Genomic DNA, 18,577 nt, shown 5'->3' with positions numbered 1-18,577 from the left:
GTGTTAGATACAGTCTACTTCATGTCCATCCAACATGTTGACATAGCCTTTTGCAGGCCAGGATCCCTCCTCTCGGGCTCGGGAAGCATCTGAAGTTAAAGCTAACCCTCAAGGGCAGGGTAAAGGGCTCGGTTACAAATAGACTTATTTTTCCATTCACCTCTACTGGTGTCTGGGCTTGCCAGATATTTTTGGTAACATGTGCCCAGATTTTGAGATATGCGGCGCCCTGAAATCACTGCTTCCTCTATGAAAACGAATAAAAAAGTGAAATTATTCAATTTAGTGATTTGTAAATTACTTCTGGAAAGACAAGCTGCTATTCAATGTCATCTGCACATCTATAAAGCTCTGGTAGGATGTAATGTGGGTGACACGACCCTTTAGCTTGGGAGATGCACAAATTGGTTCCAGGTTTTTTTTAGTAAAGTCGTTTTTCAGAGATTCTGTCAGAAATGTGCAATCCACTATTCTCCTTTGTATCATTGTCCAGCCAATCACTGCATTTCTTTCCCAATAGGACGACAATGACAGCTCTTCGAACGAAGGGATCTTTGTATCCAAGATCATCGAGGAAGGTCCGGCGGACAAGGAAGAAGGCCTTCAAATCCACGACAGAATAATAGAGGTATGTGGCCTACGCTGTGTTGTTTCATACGGAGGAGTTTAACGTACTGTAGACAGGGAAGCTGGATGTGGTGACAGCTGCCGTCTGCCCTTTAAAACGACGACGACAGCGAAGGAAGCACGATCCCACCACTGAATATTTACGTTCCTGTGACTTTTGACGACGAATGAGCTTTTATGTTTTGGAGCTTTTTTATTGCTGAAGGAAGTAAGTCCTGCACACAGTAAATGTTTCCACATGCACTTCTGCCAATCGACTCTCAGACAGAGGCTTTGTTAAGTGGAGCGTCACTGCAGATAGAGCGATTAAACCTGAGGCGAGGCTGTCTTGTCTTTCGGTCTGGCCGAGTGAGAAAGAGTCCGGCGTTTCGCTTCCAAGCTGATAAATCCCTTGTGACAGAGCTGCCGTGTAGCATCCTCCTCTCGCCTTTAAACAGAGTCTCGTGTGGAAAGGCTGGCGAGCCCTGAGGTCGACGCGACGGACGCGTTGAAAAACTCGACACCACAAAGGTTGCCTTTATAGAACAGTTGTCAAGCAGAATCTTACACAATGGCCGCGTTGAGCGGAGACATTTATGTGGATTTACAAGTGTGTGTGTGTGTGGCCGCAAGATGACAAATGCGGTTTGTTGCAGACTTTATTGTCAAACCTCAGTGAAATTGTCCCCGGAGCGCTTTGACTGGCACAAGCTCGCAGGGATGTTTGTTACGGAAAAGTGTTTACGAGAATGGAAGACTCCGACATCTGGACCGCGTTGATCACTCTTATCCTGTCATTCACGCAGTTGGTGCAAGAATGCCACAAGGCCTCTGGCAGGAGCCACGGTTGTAAATATTGTGGTTGCAATTAGGGCAATGCCGTAACTAAGATGTGACATGTTAGTCCTCAGTCATAATCGCTTCCAGTAACACAATCAAGTGTCTCGAAAGCTCTCTGCAGTTTGAGATCCCCCCCCCCCCCCCCCCCGACAAAGGGGGCAGGTTGATCCAGCCATTCGCTCGTATCCCGGCGACTCAAGTCCAACAAGAGACTCCATGCGGGCCACAAGCTGATGAGCGGAGAGAGATTAGCTCACATGTCGCATGGACGTGAACAAGGGGAACCAAACAGTGTGTGTTTGGCCAGGCGTGTGTGGAGGCTGAGCAATCATGTTAATGGGCCAGATGTTGCTGTATTCAGTTACTTGAGAAGATATCTTGTTTAGGATTTTGGGTTGAGATAACCTGTTACCCTCTAGTGGCTTTGAAACAAAACAACAACCAGGTTTTGCTTAAGGATAAAATGCTGCGCTTACGTGCATTTATAGTTTTTTATTTCTTCTATTGTGAGTGTCGCAGTCGCATGAGCAGAGAGAATGCGGAGAGCCTAAGGAGGTAGCAAAGCGCCCTATTAAGTGACCTTTTCTTTTCAAGAGTGATGCATTAGTGCACAAAGAGCAACAAAATAAATCTATCATGTCATTGAAATAGAAATGTATAGACAGTTCAGAGTTGTCGTTCCACATTTTTGCTTTTCATCCGACGGGAAACCTGAGAGTGAAGGTCTTTGTTTGCAAGTTCAAGCAAAAAAACAAAAATGAATGAACCAATGTCATTGGTTTTTCAGGCCACAAAGAGAAACGCATCGTCATAACGACGTGGTTTGCAATTGTGTGGGCTACGTATTCAACCTCGGGTGATGGGGTCTGTGAACTCCGGTGTACAGTTGTGAAGCCGAGGAATTTAATCCCAGGCACCCAAAGGCAGTTTCATATTAATGTTTTGAACTTGTGGGTTGAAACCAACAGCTCGTAACTCCAAGCTATTGAGCGCTCTGTGTGGGACGCAGCGCGTTTAGAAAGAGGTTGCAGCCTTCAAATCTGGTTTCTCATCACACCTCGCTGGAAGTATGCTTTTCTCTATTTGTTTCAGGCAGATGACATCAGCGGCTTTCACACAATATGCATAGAAACGCTTTTAGTACGTGGTTGATGATCTTTGCAATTCAGATCATTTTTAGAGTACGCCAGATGTACTCAACGAAAACATGTGCTTTTAGAATGGAAGCAATTTGTAAAAATATTTAAATAATAACAGGATATGAGGCTTTTTTTAAATTCCTTTAATCATCAGTAAACCTGTTGTATTTATTGTTTAATACATATGCAAATGAGTTTATGTCCAAAACCCCAAAAATATTCAGTTTACAGTGATTTAAAAAAAGCTGGGACAGTCAATTTGTGGGTTTTCAACCGACTTAAATTATACATTGATTACTAAATCTTTTCATCTCCATGATAGTAAATGTCATGTTAAATCTAAAACGTTGAGCTTGTCAATCAATATCATGTCATAATAATCTTCAGTCAGATTTTTCAGATTGACCTTTAAGGTGTTAGTGCTTACATCAACCACCTTCTTGTAGACCACGGTTTTCCTCATCTGACAGATATTTTTGGACATTTGGATTCCTGTCCATGTGATATTGAGGTATTGACTTTTGACTCAGCAAGTAGCATACAGTGGGCGTGTCAGATTTTTCTCATAGAGGGAATTTGTTTAATGTGGGACAAACGTCCACCTGCCGATTAGAATTTAGTAGGACACTGCGACCTCAGAAAGCCCATTTTTGGCCATAACTCACAACTTCATATGCTAATTGTGACAATTTCACAAAAAATGTCTAATAGGATAAAATGCTAAAGTGATGACATTTTGGACGGACGTGGATGGCGGAGGCGTACGACCTCGAGGTCGTAACTCTTTTCTTTGCTTGCTGCAGCTGGAAGCAAGGCTGAATAGAGCAGGGTCATTTTATTCAGCCGCATGATCATTTGATACATTTTAAATGTAAAAATATGGACTAGTGGACCTTTAAAGATGAATCCACAACCTGCTAATGTGTCACTTTTAGCATCAGCGCCCACATTTTTTATCACAGTGGCAAGGCAATGTGCTTCTCTAACACATGAAATCTGGCTAGTTGTGACAGCCATTGCCAAGGCGTAGCATTACACCGCTGTGGGGATCAGCAGCACCGAACAATCACATTAGTAAGCGGTGAAAAGCATGTTCACCTGAGGAGGCAGAGATCCACAGCCGGGGAGCTGTTTTCTCCTCCTGTAGCAGAGGTGTTAGTTCCAGTAAGTCTATATGGATGTAACATGTACATGATGATCCACGGCTCGTCCTTCTGTAACGGGGCTCTTAGCGGGGGAGTGCGATGGCAGATGGCCGTCCTCTAACTGAGCTACAGGCTGGTATGAATCAGCACATGAATGCCTCCTTGTTCAGCCGGACATTTTTCTCATAAAAACCTTGAGCCGCTGTGTTTGCTTTCGCTAGCCCCTCCGCAAGCTGAAAAATCTTAGCACTCCAGTCAGGATCCGCTCGTGTTTGCCACTGGGATTTCATGAATAAGTCCTGATTCAGTGTTACGGGGGGATCGGCGCGGTATGAAGGGCTCTGCTGTGCAGCCCTGGCTCTGTCTCTAATCATGTTTTCAGATTGCCGAGCGGAAGTAGAAAGTCTTTAAAATGCCCTTCCTTAATTGATTAGTCAACTAATTGTCTGTTATTCATGCTTTTTCATGCTGAATGACTAACGTGAAGAAACGTATGGGCATTTTTGATAAACACAAGATTTAAAGTGGTGCTTTAAGCACGATGCTTTGACAGATCGGTCAATTAAATCAACTAATCAATTAGTCTTAGTCGACTAAGAATGTCTTTGGCGAAGGTCAGCTCTAGTGTTATTTGCTTTTATTATGCATAATTCCCCGTTATAATGTATTCCCAGAATTTGTTTTCCTTCAGTGCTACTTCACATTGAGCAATGCTGAAACTCCAAGCTTTTCAGCATTGCTCAATGCCCCCCCCCCCAAAAAAAAAATTACCTTCCACTCTCTTCAAGCCTCTTTGCTTGTGCAACACAACTAAGCCAATGTCACAATCCCAGAACGGCCGTGCCTGAGCTCTCGGAGTGGAGGGGATGTTTTCTGTGTGGGCTCTCTGAGTGTGAAAATAGGAAGAGAATGGAGACGCCTGGGCTGCCGTTGCAAATGTCACCTTGTAAATCCCAGCAAACATTCTCCGGGTCACAGAGGGCGAACGGCAACAAGTCCTTCAAAATAAACTGACATTTGGGAGAAGAGGCTTCTAATGTAGAGGAAGAGGCTGCATGTGGAGGGGGGGGGGGGGGGGGGGCAGGAATGTGTCTCTACTAAGGCAAAATTTTTGCACAACGGCACAAAGGTGTATATATATATACACCTTTGTGCCGGTACCGTTTTGTAACAGGCGATGCAAGTCGGATCAGCTGGCCCTGACCTCCTGTTCATTTAGATGCATAATTTTTGAGCAATATGCTCAGGGAGCAGCAGGGGGAATGTGGTGTAGAAATACCAGGGGTCACTATCAAGAGTGTCTAAAACGCTGAACAGACGGCTCAAAAAACAGCATCGTGTTATTTGGCAAAGGATTTGGAATTGAACCCACATCCTGAGACTTTGTAACTCGCTACGCGCGGATCAGCTTTATTGTGTTTGACACAACCTGTTCCCATGACCATATTGCTACAGCTTATGGTAATTATCAAAGAATCAATGGGCTTGTGGCCTTGCGTTTGGAACAAAGGGGGAAACAGCTTCATCTCATAATAAGGTGCAAAATTTTTCATCTGCAAAATAAGGTGTTTTATCTCGAGCGAGTTCACGTCTATATTCCACAAAAAAATGTGAAAGTGTGACACTCCTGACGGCTGCTGTTCCTTAGGTGTCGCTAGCTGTGTGAGTTGCGAGGTTACCCACGGTGCGCCACTAAACACCTCGAACCTCCCCACCGTTACTTTAAGTGTCAAGTCACCACAGCCAGAGGTAGTTTAAGGGGCCGTCCACATGAAAAAGTTTTTTGTGGGTAAACGCACAAGTCTTGTGTGTTTCGGCCGGCCGTCCATACGGACACTTTTTTGTGTGAAAAAGAAAAAAACGACACCCCTCCGTTTCGTGTTCGTGTGGACGGCGAAAACGAATACGATGACGTCATCGGCCCGCCACTCGACCTTCGAGCCTGACTTCTTCCCCCGCGACGTCTCGTAACAACAACAACAACGGCGGCCTCCGTGCTCGTAGCAGATATTCTGCTCGTCTGTACAACAGCGTATCAGGGCCACTGTATGTAAAATAAATGGAGCCGAGAGACGGGGGCGATATTCCGGGAAAAAAGTCACAGATATGCTACTTTATTACGATGCTAACAAACAACCGCTAGCTAACTTCCCATGAATGTAGGCATTTATTTTTCAAATTAATCCATCCCAACGTGTGACAACGTCTCGTCAAGGTCCTTAGGGGGACAGCTTTTGATGCTTATTGTTTATACGGGACAAATTGTCATCTCATGGGTGTTTTTTGATCGGGTCATCGGGTGGCTAGAAGCCAGAGCTTTAACTTGTTGTGATAGCAACGGCAAACAGTGGATTCATGTGGACGCAGATTTTCTTGAAACGATGCCAAGGAAAAACGGAGAAAAAAAGATTGTTTTGGTACGTGTGGACGGCCTCTAAAATGCAGCCGGATAGCACAGTGACTGACAGAAATGTGAAGTGAGCTGTTTTGGAGGAGGGTCCGAAGCATGCGTGAGCTTTTTATTCCTTTTTGGTGTCGGGGCCACCACCAGGGCAAGTGAGATATTTGAAGAAGACATTGGAAGCAAAGTGCAGCCTTATGTTGCAAATTTAAAATCACTTTTGTCCTTCAAGATATTCCAGATATGATTGTGAGGGTTGGGGAAGAGAGAAAATCTAATATCACAATGCTTTTGCCTATATTACAGGGTAAAAACGTCTTTTTACTAAATGTATACACAATGAGATATTAGATCACAATCAGTAGATGTGGATAACTTTAGTAGTAAGTAATATCACAATATCTTTATAATAACAATGTATTCATTCAATCCACTTCAGTGAGTGTTCAGTAATGTTTCCTGTGTTTCATGGCTTGTTGTGTAAAGCTGTGTAAAGTTCTTCAGTGTGTCTTTGAATGAAACTACATATTTGATGAGTCCACAGATTATTATCGACTTTTGCAGTGGAGCACATGTAAGGTCATTAAATCTGACAGCAGATTTCATGTGAAGATGTATTTAGCATGTCACCAGTCCTCCTTGTTTGTTTGGCTGGACCCCGCCATCATCAATAAGTTGTCGCAGCACATGGCGTTCTCAGGAGGACATGTGCCAAAAGTTCCCCAGGCGTTATTTCTGACCCGGAGGCCTACGAGGAACAGACACAGAGGTTATTTCCCCGTGGGGAATCACGTGTTGTTTGGCATTCTCAAGCAAGAAGCGGCCCTTTGTCAGGCTCTTTATTGGATTCGGGCCCCTGTGCATGCAGCGTGTTTATTCCCCAGATGGGCAAGCTGAATGTGGCACCGCTCTGTTTCTGCTGTCTGGATCCTTAGACGGGATGAATCCACCCCAAGGCTAAGCGGGCCAATCCGAGCAGCGAGTCGCATTCCTGTGCCCCGTGGTCCAGCTGAGGCAGGACCAGGACATTAAATCAAATCTAACTTTAAAGAGTCCATAATCAGCTTCTGGTGGTAGCCGCTGCCCTATGCAGAGCTGGTTTTAAGAAGTCAGGACAAGCACACCTTTGTTTTCCGCCTGGTCTATATGGGGAGGGGGGTGAAAAAAAAAGAAAAAAGGATTTTTTTTAAGATGTGGAGTCGTCTCAGTCTAGAGATGGTGTGAGGTGAGCTTATGCCAGATGGTTGCTTTTGTCTCTGTCCCTCAACACACACAGAATATCGTATGTTCCACTCAGTTTAAACAGCTTGCGTCCTCAAAGGCAGAGCGGCACTTGATGATTTTTGTGGAGACAGACAGTCTGGGTCTACTGTAAATGTGTTTGCTGTTCCCTCAACACAGTCGCGCCGAACTGCCCCCTGTCCACTCGTGGGTTCATTTACGGCTCCTAAAAGGTTTAAAGCAGGCAAAAATAGACAGGTGTAATTAAGGCTAATTTCCCTGCCAATCAATCACTGGTCTTGTGTAAATGGCTCGGTAACAATCGTCTCAGGTTGCTCTGCCAGCTGCTTCTTATGTCAGCCAGACCCCCGAGCACAGACTGCCCAACGACTCCTAATTAACTACCCTCAATTAAACCCTAATAAACTGATTAACAGACCCTTAGTTGTGCTGTAATAGCCCCTCGTTTCCTCCCAGTGCCCCTCTGAAATGCATCCTGACTGCAGCATGTTAATCACCGCCCACTCTCTCTCTCTCTGTCTCTCTCTCTCCCAGGGCAGAGATTGGCTTAACACACTTGACACAAGTGTGTTTCCATGTGGTTGAATTCCTGAGGCAAAAAGTTTGAAGCAATTTTTGAGATAAATGGATTAACAGACTGATAATCACAGTGAGTTCATTCTCTCACAAAGTGATGATAAGTGCCTCTGAATTTGTACAAAACTTGTAGGGTTCACAGTTAAATGTACTTTGTCACAAGAAGTCACAAAGTATAATTCAAAGTCGCAGTAATTACAAAGAAAGGTACCAAAGCACAGTCACAGGATATTGTTGCTTCTCTGGTATCACCTCAAGGTCTATTTGATAGCTTTCCTGGATCTTTCAATCATATTACATGATCTTCATCAGTAAATAGTTCCAATGTAAAAGAAAGATTTCTAAATGTCTATTTATTACTGAAAGCACATCTAATCTAACTTTAATGTTCTCAAATGCTTCATGCCGATGGTGATCCCCTGTAGGAGCCTTTACACATCAGGGGCTTGATGAATAATCAACATGAAAACAAGGTGCAACACTTGCATGTGAATGTGTTTGCATTGAAACCTTTCATACTTGCGGCAATACGAATTTGCTACAGCTGACACTTTTTGTTACGGTTGCATAAAAAGTTTGGCCCCTTGGTTCGGGCTACGGAGCCTCCCTGTTTTTGCCCACTAGGTGTATGTGTTGAATATTGTCCTTCCATACACCTGGAGAAAAAATGACGCTTCTTAATATATTCGTTCTACGTGAACCTTATCATGAAAAAAACAAGTTTTTAAAAAATATATTGACATGCAAATTCACTGCCCCAGTGTGTAAAGTATCCAGTTCCCTATAATATTGTTGTGTAATAGCTATTACAATTAAGTGTTCCCTTAATTTGTTTGAGCAGTGCATGTGTATCAGTGCTGCACTCTGTTCCCCTGCCAGTCTTCTTCTCCGCTGCAGCAAAGATAACATTGCAATGGAGCTTTCACTACATTCGAGATGATCACAGCGGGAATCTCACCAGGGAACACAAGAGAAATAGAAAACAGTCCTAAAACCAGCAGCTTAATGAAAGCGTTGACAGTTTTTACCAGACATATCCTCTATTGTGTAGACCACAGTTTAAAACTCTCTGCTCCTCCATTTAAGAAGTTGTAAATCTTTGTGCCGGGTTCCTGCTGCAGAGGAGCCAGAACGGCGAAGGCCTCTTTTAGTCATCTGTGTCTGAGCTTTAGGGAAACGTCAGCAGAAACGACTAGACAGTAAAATACTTCACCATGGTGGTTTTTGTCAAATAAACTAAGAGTGCTTAGCGTTCGGCCTATATAGAGGTCGTTCTTTCCACTTAGAGCTGATAGATAGCGGCATTATGGCAAACATAAAAAGTAAATGGGCGCTGGTGATTGAGGGAATGCTCCATGAAGGAGAATCAATTAAGCTGAGAAACAGACTGCCAGGCCTCAGCAGCACACTTAAGAGTAAATCACAAAATATTGACATGCATGCAGCTTTTGTTACATTTCACAGGAAACTAGTTTTTTTTTTTTTTTTTTTTTTAACAATACCTACAGGAATAACTCTTTAGAGACAACTAGGTTCTCGTGAGTGTTTTATGACCAGAGTCAACATTATGATGATACACAAAGGGACTTTCCTGTTCTCTTCACTCTCACTCGTGGGCGGCAGCCACTGTGACACACGTAGTGCTTTCTGTGGCTACGGCTATAGTCTGACAGTGATTTAGACATGGTTTGAGAGGCGTTGTATGATCCAACATTGGTAGTCTGGGCAGATTATAGCTTATTTATTCCCTCCATCAATCACAATGCCAGAGTGTGCTTGTCTCCATATCATATGGAAGCATTGCAGTTGTTGCTCCAGTGAGATGATGAAGTGGACTTATTTTTCCCACAGCTCCGTATGACTTTAATCTCAACTCGCTGTTAATCACGTACACTAGGTTTTTTTTTGTGACATCACCAGAGAAGAGTTTTTTCATGCTTCCTTGATCCCATCTGCCCTTAAAGGGAAACTTTGCCAAGTTTTTTCCCTTGCTCAACCGCCAGCGAAAGACGACATCCGATGGATCCTCGCTGGCATGTGAGCAGAGAGCTCCGGGCGCCGGCACCGTGGAGGGAAGCCAAACATCGCTCATTTGCATTTGCAACAATACAACGCCAGTTGGAAATATGCAAAGTTTCCTTTTCAGGTCACAATATATTCCATTCTGGAGCGTTTTGTCTGATCTGAACTCAAATCAACGTTCAAAGGTGGTCCCTCCTACCTCGCCAGCGGGTGATTCACTCTCGTTTTGGAATAATATTTTTCCCCGTTTTGCCTTTCTAAATTGCTAAATGAGTTTTTTCTTGGATGCATGTTTTCGATCTGGCACCTGGACATTTTCACCGAGGTTGATACCCAGAAATGTCCCGAACTCAACAAAATAAGAAAAGACAGGCGGAGGGTCGGGGCTCTGCAGATACCAAACACTTCTAGTGTGTCCATTCTATAGATTGTTTTTCTTTTTTTAGGAAAATCGTACTCATCGGACCTATTAAGAAGACTGATTGATTATGAACAAGAGCAGCAGGGTAACAGAAAGGAGTGGCAGATCAGAGATAATTATTTAAGCATTAATCTAACTAATCTAATCTAGCTGCTTCCTTCCAGTCCGGTACTTCACTTTCTGGATGCTGCCTTAGCTGTAGAGCAGGCAATGACAGACACACAGCGCATGATGAATGTGGCGTGGCGAGCTATGCAGCAGGCTATTACACTTAATCTCAACCTAATGCAAATGAGTCTGAACGGCCAACTGAGTTTGGTTCACAAGGAGACATTTCAGATCCGATTTAGCCATCGTGTTGCCTGTTTATTCCCACAAATGTTATCAGACGCATTCGTAGGCTGTGAGGTTTTAGCTAACTTGTGTGGAAAAGTCAGTTAAGTCAAGTTACACTGTATTTCTGTATTTGACGTGCAGTACTTGTCCTGATCTAATGCTAATTCTCATTTGTGGTTTTAAAAGTGAAAAACACGACTTTTCCGATAACTAATCGCTCCTTCACATCCGACAGTCTGACCCTTAAGTCTGAAGCTTTTGTGAAGCGAACCTAATCCGCCCGAACACGCTGTGTGCTGCCGACAGATGTTGGGTTTAATTTTGTGAGGCTCCATTAGGACTGAACAGATGTAAAACACACAGGGTTGACATCACCGTACATAATTGTCCCTCCTGTACATGACAGATGTTCAATACTAGGCCAGCTAATTGGGATACATCAACACATTTTCTTAAGAGAACTTAAGCGCATGTGCCTTAACTTTATGTACATAAGTCCTGCAGTACACATTTGATACGCCCTCCTGCTATTTGTCGACTTTACTTCGTTGAGCGTCAGTGAATGGTGTTAAATGCTCCAAGCGCGTGGTACAACAGGCGCAGAGACCCTTTAACTGCTGACGTTGTCAAAAATGTGCATGTTGGCAACGGAAGAGGCATTTTTTCCCCCGCAGCCATCCAGACGTGTTGGCAAGCTTTGCACATTGAATAAAAACTGTTAACAGCATTAAAGTGTCTGCTTGGTGCCTGTCCGGTTGTCAGGATTGATATTCCAACAGCGGACTGAAGTCGTACAGAACTCCGATGACAACAGATGTTTGAGCCGAACGAGTCACCGCGTTAACTGGTGACCTTCAGCCAAATGCGTTTGCGGTTGCATGGACTGTCTCACATTAAATGTTCGATGTAGATAATAAACACGGATGAGTATTTAAAGTTCATGGAAGGCTTTTACGAGGACACCTGCATGTGCTGTTTGTGTTTTTAACCAACCCTGTCTGGCACAAAATACTTTCCAATACAACGAAACAGCACTCTCCATTAACTTTTCCAGGGACACTTTCCTTTTAGTCGTTTCTAACACGTAGGTTTAGGCAACAAAACTCGGATACGTCATGGTTTGGCTTCAAATGACGATGATACAACAAAGCAACAAAAGTACTTGGTAATGTTCGGCAACAGGATGACTTGATTGACAAATCGGCGAAGGGCCACCAGTTACCACTCGTTAAACAGACAACACCAGCGTCAATAGAGTCACGGTGATGTTCTCTACATGACCCGAGGTAACGCAGTTGTGAGCATCTCGTTGCTTGTACGCTTGTGATTTCTCACCGGTGTAATGTGACACACACAAACACATGCACATATATGTGGACACCAAATATTGGGCCACATGATGCATTCGACACACCCACTAATAGCACATGGATCTGGAGTCAGGTTGTGTAGGTTGCATTCCTGATCTTTGACACACTGTTGCACACACAGCCAGCATGTACTCGCGTATGTCATCATCCAAACCGTAAAGTGCCTATAGGCTTCCACATCCAAGACCTGGACCCCCCAAGTGTTGTTTATCAAAATGTTTTCTTCCATCTACCCACTAATCCTCACCACATATCCTTGAATGCCATTCTCCCATGCTCCCTAAGCAGGAGGTTGAGTGTCCCTCTCCATTCACCATCCGCCAAGTAGTGGAACTGGTGGCTGCCGCACGGCCTTTTCTCATGCAAATGTGTGAAAATAGAAAAACATTGTTCATCCGCGGCGTTCTCCGTCTCAGTTACGCCGCTTTGCTCCGGCCTTTCTCTTGTTCCCCCTGAGAGAGAGATGTTCCCTTTCAAGTGTGACCTCTGTGTCTCATTCAAGACTTCCTCTTTCCTTTTTTGAAAAACAGACCGGCGGAATGGCCGTTGCCGGCTCATTGAGCAAGCCTTTTCAGATATCAGGCGAAGGGAGAAATAGGAGAGAGAGAGAGAGAGATGTTCTGCAGACGCCTCACTCAGACATGTCTAACTTTTTACCCTCCCATCAGAGAATGACTTATTCTATAGCCCTAAGTAAAGTGTGCTCTCTTCCAATACTCCCCTTTCTCGGAGTATATGCAGGTGCTCTCCCTTCAAGTGCACACTTCCCTTTCTTCTAACTCCACATGCCAAAAAAATATCTGAGCTTATTTTCACATCACTGAGGATTGGTGGACATACCGTAGCTGGAAAGAAACTCCTATACGTTTGAATCACATAGCAAATGTCTGATATTCTGTATTTGTGAGCTTGCAGTTCTGGGACATTGTTTTATCAAAAGCATATGTTTAATAACTCCTCCTTTCACTATGATCTACTGTGCATTTTGTCCTCTCTTCAAAGCACACCTTGTACCTGGGGTTGAATAGGTTGTGTCCACACATTTTGAGTCGATTATGACATCCGATCGTGCTTAGGTAGAGAAAATAACCGGTGGTGCTCAGGAGAAGTCCGGGACCACCGGCGGAGAGCGTGGAGCCCGGTGCCAAGGTCAACGCCAAGGTGTCAATAAGGATACCTTTGCTGCCTGCTAACAGAGGGGCGCTTTATTAGAACCTCAGCAAGAGCATGTAGCATTTAATCAAGAGAGGGACGCACAGTGGCAGCCATTTTGTCTGCGTCTCGTAGCGAGATCTGAAGAGGTTTCCCCCTCCTTCTTCCCCGCCGTACTCCAGCAGCCAAATGCATGATTGATATGCGCAGGTGGTAAAGGATCACCCCGAGAGTGAGAGTTCCTTAGCTAACTTGAAAGAGAATATGTTCCCTCCTCGCCACCTTATGAAAACCGCGAGTCTCAAAGCAGAGAGTCGGCGCAGAGCAGGGAGAGAAAAAGAAGTGTCATTAAACGTCTAATGTCTCTAACGTCATGCCCATTCCGACTAGACAATAGGCCTTTGTAAGTCCATTCGAGGCTCTTTTTTTTAATACCATAAGCCCAGCTGCCTCAGGCTTACTTTTAAATACAAGGAAATTTAGCCTTTTGTCACTACAGTTTCCACAATCCCCTCTTCTGCGACAGTTTACCCTGAAAATAAATGGAAGGAGGCTGCGAGTGCCAAGAGGGAAAATGGAAAATTATTGCTGGGTAAAGCACGGAGCCTTTTTTTCCTGCAGAGTGCTGGCGTGCTTTCGGTTCATTTGAAAGTCACAAGAGAGTCTGCACAGGCTAATAAGAGTGTTGAGAGTGTCAGCTGGGATGCAATCATACACACACACACACACAAACACACACACACACATATATATATATATATATATTGCAGTATACATAACAGTTAGACATAATATATATATACAGACAGCCTTTTGTCTTTGCATGTTGGGGTCAGGGTTAGGAATAGAGTTAACCCAGCTGACCCTCCTTGAATTCTTGGCTTACGCTCCGTCTAGCTTTGCTAAACACAAGGTCACCACCGTCTTTCAGATACCACCTAAGATTTACACCAGATATCTATTCCTCCTTTTTTGTTTTCATATCGTGTGGCATCACCGAGCCTCATTCTGCCGGGACACGCACTCTTGGCGATAACAGAACAAGAACACAACATGGAAAATATGAGAGCTCAGGAATCCAGCCACCTGAAGCAGGACTGATGTAGATAATGCTGATCTTGGCCCACAATAAGGGGGAAAACGGCATTGCTCTGTTTAGCTTTAAAATCCCTCCGACTTCATCATTTTGTGTTTATCACTGGGATTTCTGTCGTCGAGGCTGTGAACTAAAGAGGCTGGTTTTAACACGGTTGCCTTGCTGCTCTCTAGCCGTGCTATATCAGGCCAACAGCTGCTGTCTCTCAGCAAAGGCATGCCGACTGCCGGGGCTTGCCTTCCACACACACACACACACACACACACCAGATCTTACACAAGGCCCTATATTTTTGGGGCTCATGACTTAGAAGAAGAAGGACGAAAAACACAACCCTAGCAGCTCTATCTGTCATTTTATTAGAAGAAGAAATAAAAAAAAATATTCATGTCTGACAGGAAACCTTGAGTGCCTGGATAAGATGTAGTGTGTGCTGCGTAGCTGCTGTCTTACCCTGCAGTTGAAGATTTAAACATGGTATCACAGGTAAAGGGTGTGCTTTGTGCTCGGCAACTCAAATTCCTTGAATTGGAGCCAAAGAAATGTAAACCCTCTCCCAGCTGTGCCGTAGGTTGGCACATCAAGACGAGACCTTTATCTGATTGTTTTTACAGAGTTTCAGTTGATGTTGTTTGAACAGAACCGTTAGAAAACAGCCGTAGGCCCTGATCAGACAGAGCTGGTTTTTGTGGTGGAAAATGCGAGGGCTAACCATACTGCCCTTTTGTTGCCCAAACAGAAAAAGTTGTTTTATTACAGTTTTAGGCATCATTTTGAATTTTTAATGTTGCTAGGCAACCCCCAAATGAGTGCCAACATTAGCTTATTGCAAACTATGAACTGCATCCTAGTTAGGAGTACAGTTTAAATGAATGAAAATATAATACTACTAGTATCGGTTGTCAGCCGATACCACAAAGGTAAAGTGGCATTGACCTCTCATCAGTTCAGTCTAATAAGCTTCATTTAGCTATGAAGGTGTCAGCTGTGTGTCTGCTGCTAGAATCTGTCAAGGGTTTCACTGATGTACTACAGTCGGGCATGAGGTCAGAGTGTCCAGTGGAGAGAGTGTGTATGAAGTCAGCAGTAACCTTACAGCTTGAATGTAGCAGTGCATTGTGGGTACAGTCTATCGGTCGGTGACTAAATGCTACAACTCCTCGAGATCCATGAAGAGACACAAGTGTCAGCTGATGATTAAAGTGAAGGCGGTTAGCTCCGAAGTTAGCAGCAACTCTGGCTGCTCCGGCTCGGGAACACTTAAGGTGGACTGACCTTTAAGGTGGACCAGTGCTATTCTTCTTTAAGTGACAAGCTGCTCCTCTTCTAGTCTTGCTTAGAATTAAAATTTTAGTATATCGTATCTGATAGCATGGTTAATAATTAACATCCCAACCTCTGCCCCCTGTTTGCATCAGTGAATCACAAAGTTGAATGTTAAAATGTAAAAATAGCATCATGTTGTATTTCTAATTTGTTACAGTCAGAAAGTGATGATGCAAAATTACCGGGCGAAACAAATATTATCACAACATTATCGCTGTATGTTAAACTTGCTGTAGAAAGAACCACACGTCTGGTCCGTTTTCTGTACATGAAGGTATAGGTGAGGGAAAAAGTGAAAGCTTCTTGTGTCTCATCTGGACCTCCTCCCAGTCCCTTACCTCCAAGGAGCCGACTTGCTCCTGCAGACAAACCACAACCACAGCACATAATACTGACATACTCTCCTTCTACCCAGAAGAAAATGAATTTTTTTTTGCTTCCTGCAAGAAACATTTCCACTTCCACGAGTCACATAATTCAAGCAATAATTAGGAAATGTTCGTGGCAGTGACTAGCCCCTAAGTTCACGTTTCAGGTGGGGGTGAGAGAGAGAAGTGGTTCCAGACTGTTAATGTCTGTCACAGCGGAGAGTCAGAGGCCTGTGATTATTTTGGTGCAAAAGGTCCAAATAAACCCCGAGCAGGTCGCGACCTCGCTGATCTGAACCAAATGTGCTGCGCTTTGCGTCCTTTGTTGAAAGACTCACCGCACAGAGTGGCTAAATGTGAGCGACAATAGCTGTTTTTTCCCTTCCCCACTACCGCTGTCCGCCTAAGCTCTTCTCGGGCAGAACATTCCACCGGTGAGAACAGAGCCGCTCACAGGCCCCGACTTTATGCACTCGGCTTGTTTACGCAACCTCATTTGTCAGGGACTCATCAGGCAGGTTTTTAGACAAATACACAAGTCCTCGCTCGAGTCCAACCTTTTGAAAGGCTCCTTCAAAAAATGTGTCGAGACAAATGCCCCTCTCATCCATCACTTTCCATTTGTGGTTCGATGAGTGGACACGGTTTGTCATATCGCCCACAGCTGTATCAAAACCGTGGACATCAGCGCGTGGTGTTACAGTATGTCACACATCCAGTCGAGTGAGCAAACACAGTTCATTATCACGGGTATTTTCGCTTGAAGTGCGAGTGATTCATCAAGTGACGAGAGTCAACACTTTCAAACACGTTCAAAGCCCCGAAGGACTCCTTCAAGCGTACCGCAGCTATCTCCCCCTGCTTTTCTACCGCCGAACAATTTACATGGCCCTCCGAATCTAGTCAATATTTATGTAAGGGTGTACATTAGGGGGCAGGCCAACGTGGCTCTGATCAAACGCTCCTTTCATCTGTGACCTTCCTCTGACTTCCACTCACAGAAGCCTCTAACCAGGCTGGGGGTAATCAGATGTCAGGCTGGTTGCTCGCCAGGGACTTGAGCACAGCTTCATACATGGGGGCCAAGGCTTTTGCACCAACCCCCCTCCCATCCCCCTCGTGGCCCACCGAGCCGACTACCCTCGACTTCTCACTTCACTCTGACACATTGCAGTGACAGAAGTTAAATTCCTTTCAGTGTACAGCACCTAAGAAGGACTCAAGGATGGGACAGGAATGGAAGTACGAGGTCAGGATCGGAGGGTTCACATCCATTGAGAGCCGTAGCCGTACTACCCAGATTCTTTGCAGCACGCTTCAAGCGCTTCGAAATCCATTATTCAGCTAGATCATGCGTTGCCTCACATACGATGGCAGTAAGTAGCATGTCACGGCAGTTTTTTTCTGTGCTCATATAATTGTAACATCCATTTATGTAACCATAACATATCTAAGAATAGCTGAAACATGGCTCTGCAGGATTATAAAAACAAATCTTTACCTTTATAGTGTTGAGAAGAGCATGCCAGCGTTATGAGGTCAAGGGCTATAAAACGGCCACCACTGGCACCGGTACGGGGAGAGGTAACTGTACGGTCCCACAGAAAGTTTATATATTGGCACTCCGTGTTTAAAGGCAAGAAAAGGGGATCAGCTTAGCTGTTAGAACCACTGGAGATGTTTTCTCAGATGTTTTTGCACTCATTTGTCTGCCAGTAAAAATCACCAGATCACCGTCGTTCATAAATGGCCGCTGCGGTTGTGCGTCTTCGTTCCTGTTTGAGCCTCGCTTGGCTGTGTCTCGCGGCTCATGAATTAAATTACATGATGCAGAAACTCTAGGGGGCCAGACTGGAGACTCCACTCACTCAGCGGTGTGGGGCGGCGAAATAACTCTCCTGGTTGTGCCGTCGCGCTGAAATGACAAGTAGCGGCTCGTAACTTTGAACGCCTCTCTCTCTCTCTCTCTCTCTCTCTCTCTCTCTCTCTCTCTCTCTCTCTCAGCGTTCAGTGTCTCTTTCATTGTTTCCTCAGATGGTTCTCTCCTCATATTGAGCACACATTTGTCCCCCCACCCCCTCCTCTGATTAATCAAGTATGACTCTCCGAGGAAAAAATGCAACTCGGTGGTTTTGATGCTTCATTTCTTGTCAGTGTGTCCAAATGTGGAAGGTTTGGAGCTAAATATTAGGTCTGGACTTGGGGAGGAAAAGTGAGTGTCATCCTGTTGGAGTGTTCATTGTTGAATAGTGCCGTTGTGATCTTACATCCAGGCCGTTCTTATGAATCATTCAGAATTACACAGGAAAACCAGAGGAAGACCTATACGTTTTTAACGATTTACATTAAAAAGAAATAAAAAGTAATGAAGTGCATATTGTGGTAAAGAAAAAACAACTTTCATGAGAGGTTCAGGTGCCAAATAGAGGGTTCATCTGGGGAGAAACGCATCTGGGCTGCGTATCATTTACATTGCTTCAATAGGGATTACTGTAATCTTCAATTTGCGTCACCTGGTTGTAGCGTCGCCCTGTTTG

The 18,577-nt window shown here is 44.4% G+C and overlaps 1 protein-coding gene across 2 annotated transcripts in view; it reads left to right on the top strand.

Annotated features, from left to right (window-relative positions):
- The window catches only part of pdzrn3b (PDZ domain containing RING finger 3b), an 89,255-nt gene that overhangs the window by 7,790 nt on the left and 62,888 nt on the right, over nt 1-18,577 (top strand). For both annotated transcript variants that reach the window (XM_084037632.1, XM_084037631.1), the window contains one exon: nt 521-628. In XM_084037632.1, the coding sequence (XP_083893758.1) occupies nt 521-628 (108 nt within the window). The remainder of the gene's footprint in view (nt 1-520; nt 629-18,577) is intronic.

Source organism: Eutrigla gurnardus (assembly GCF_963514095.1).
Source record: "Eutrigla gurnardus genome assembly, chromosome: 2".
NCBI classification, from domain to species: Eukaryota; Metazoa; Chordata; class Actinopteri; order Perciformes; family Triglidae; genus Eutrigla; species Eutrigla gurnardus.
The sequence above is the reverse complement of the archived record's forward strand: the minus strand, read 5'-3'. Positions and strand labels throughout refer to the sequence as shown.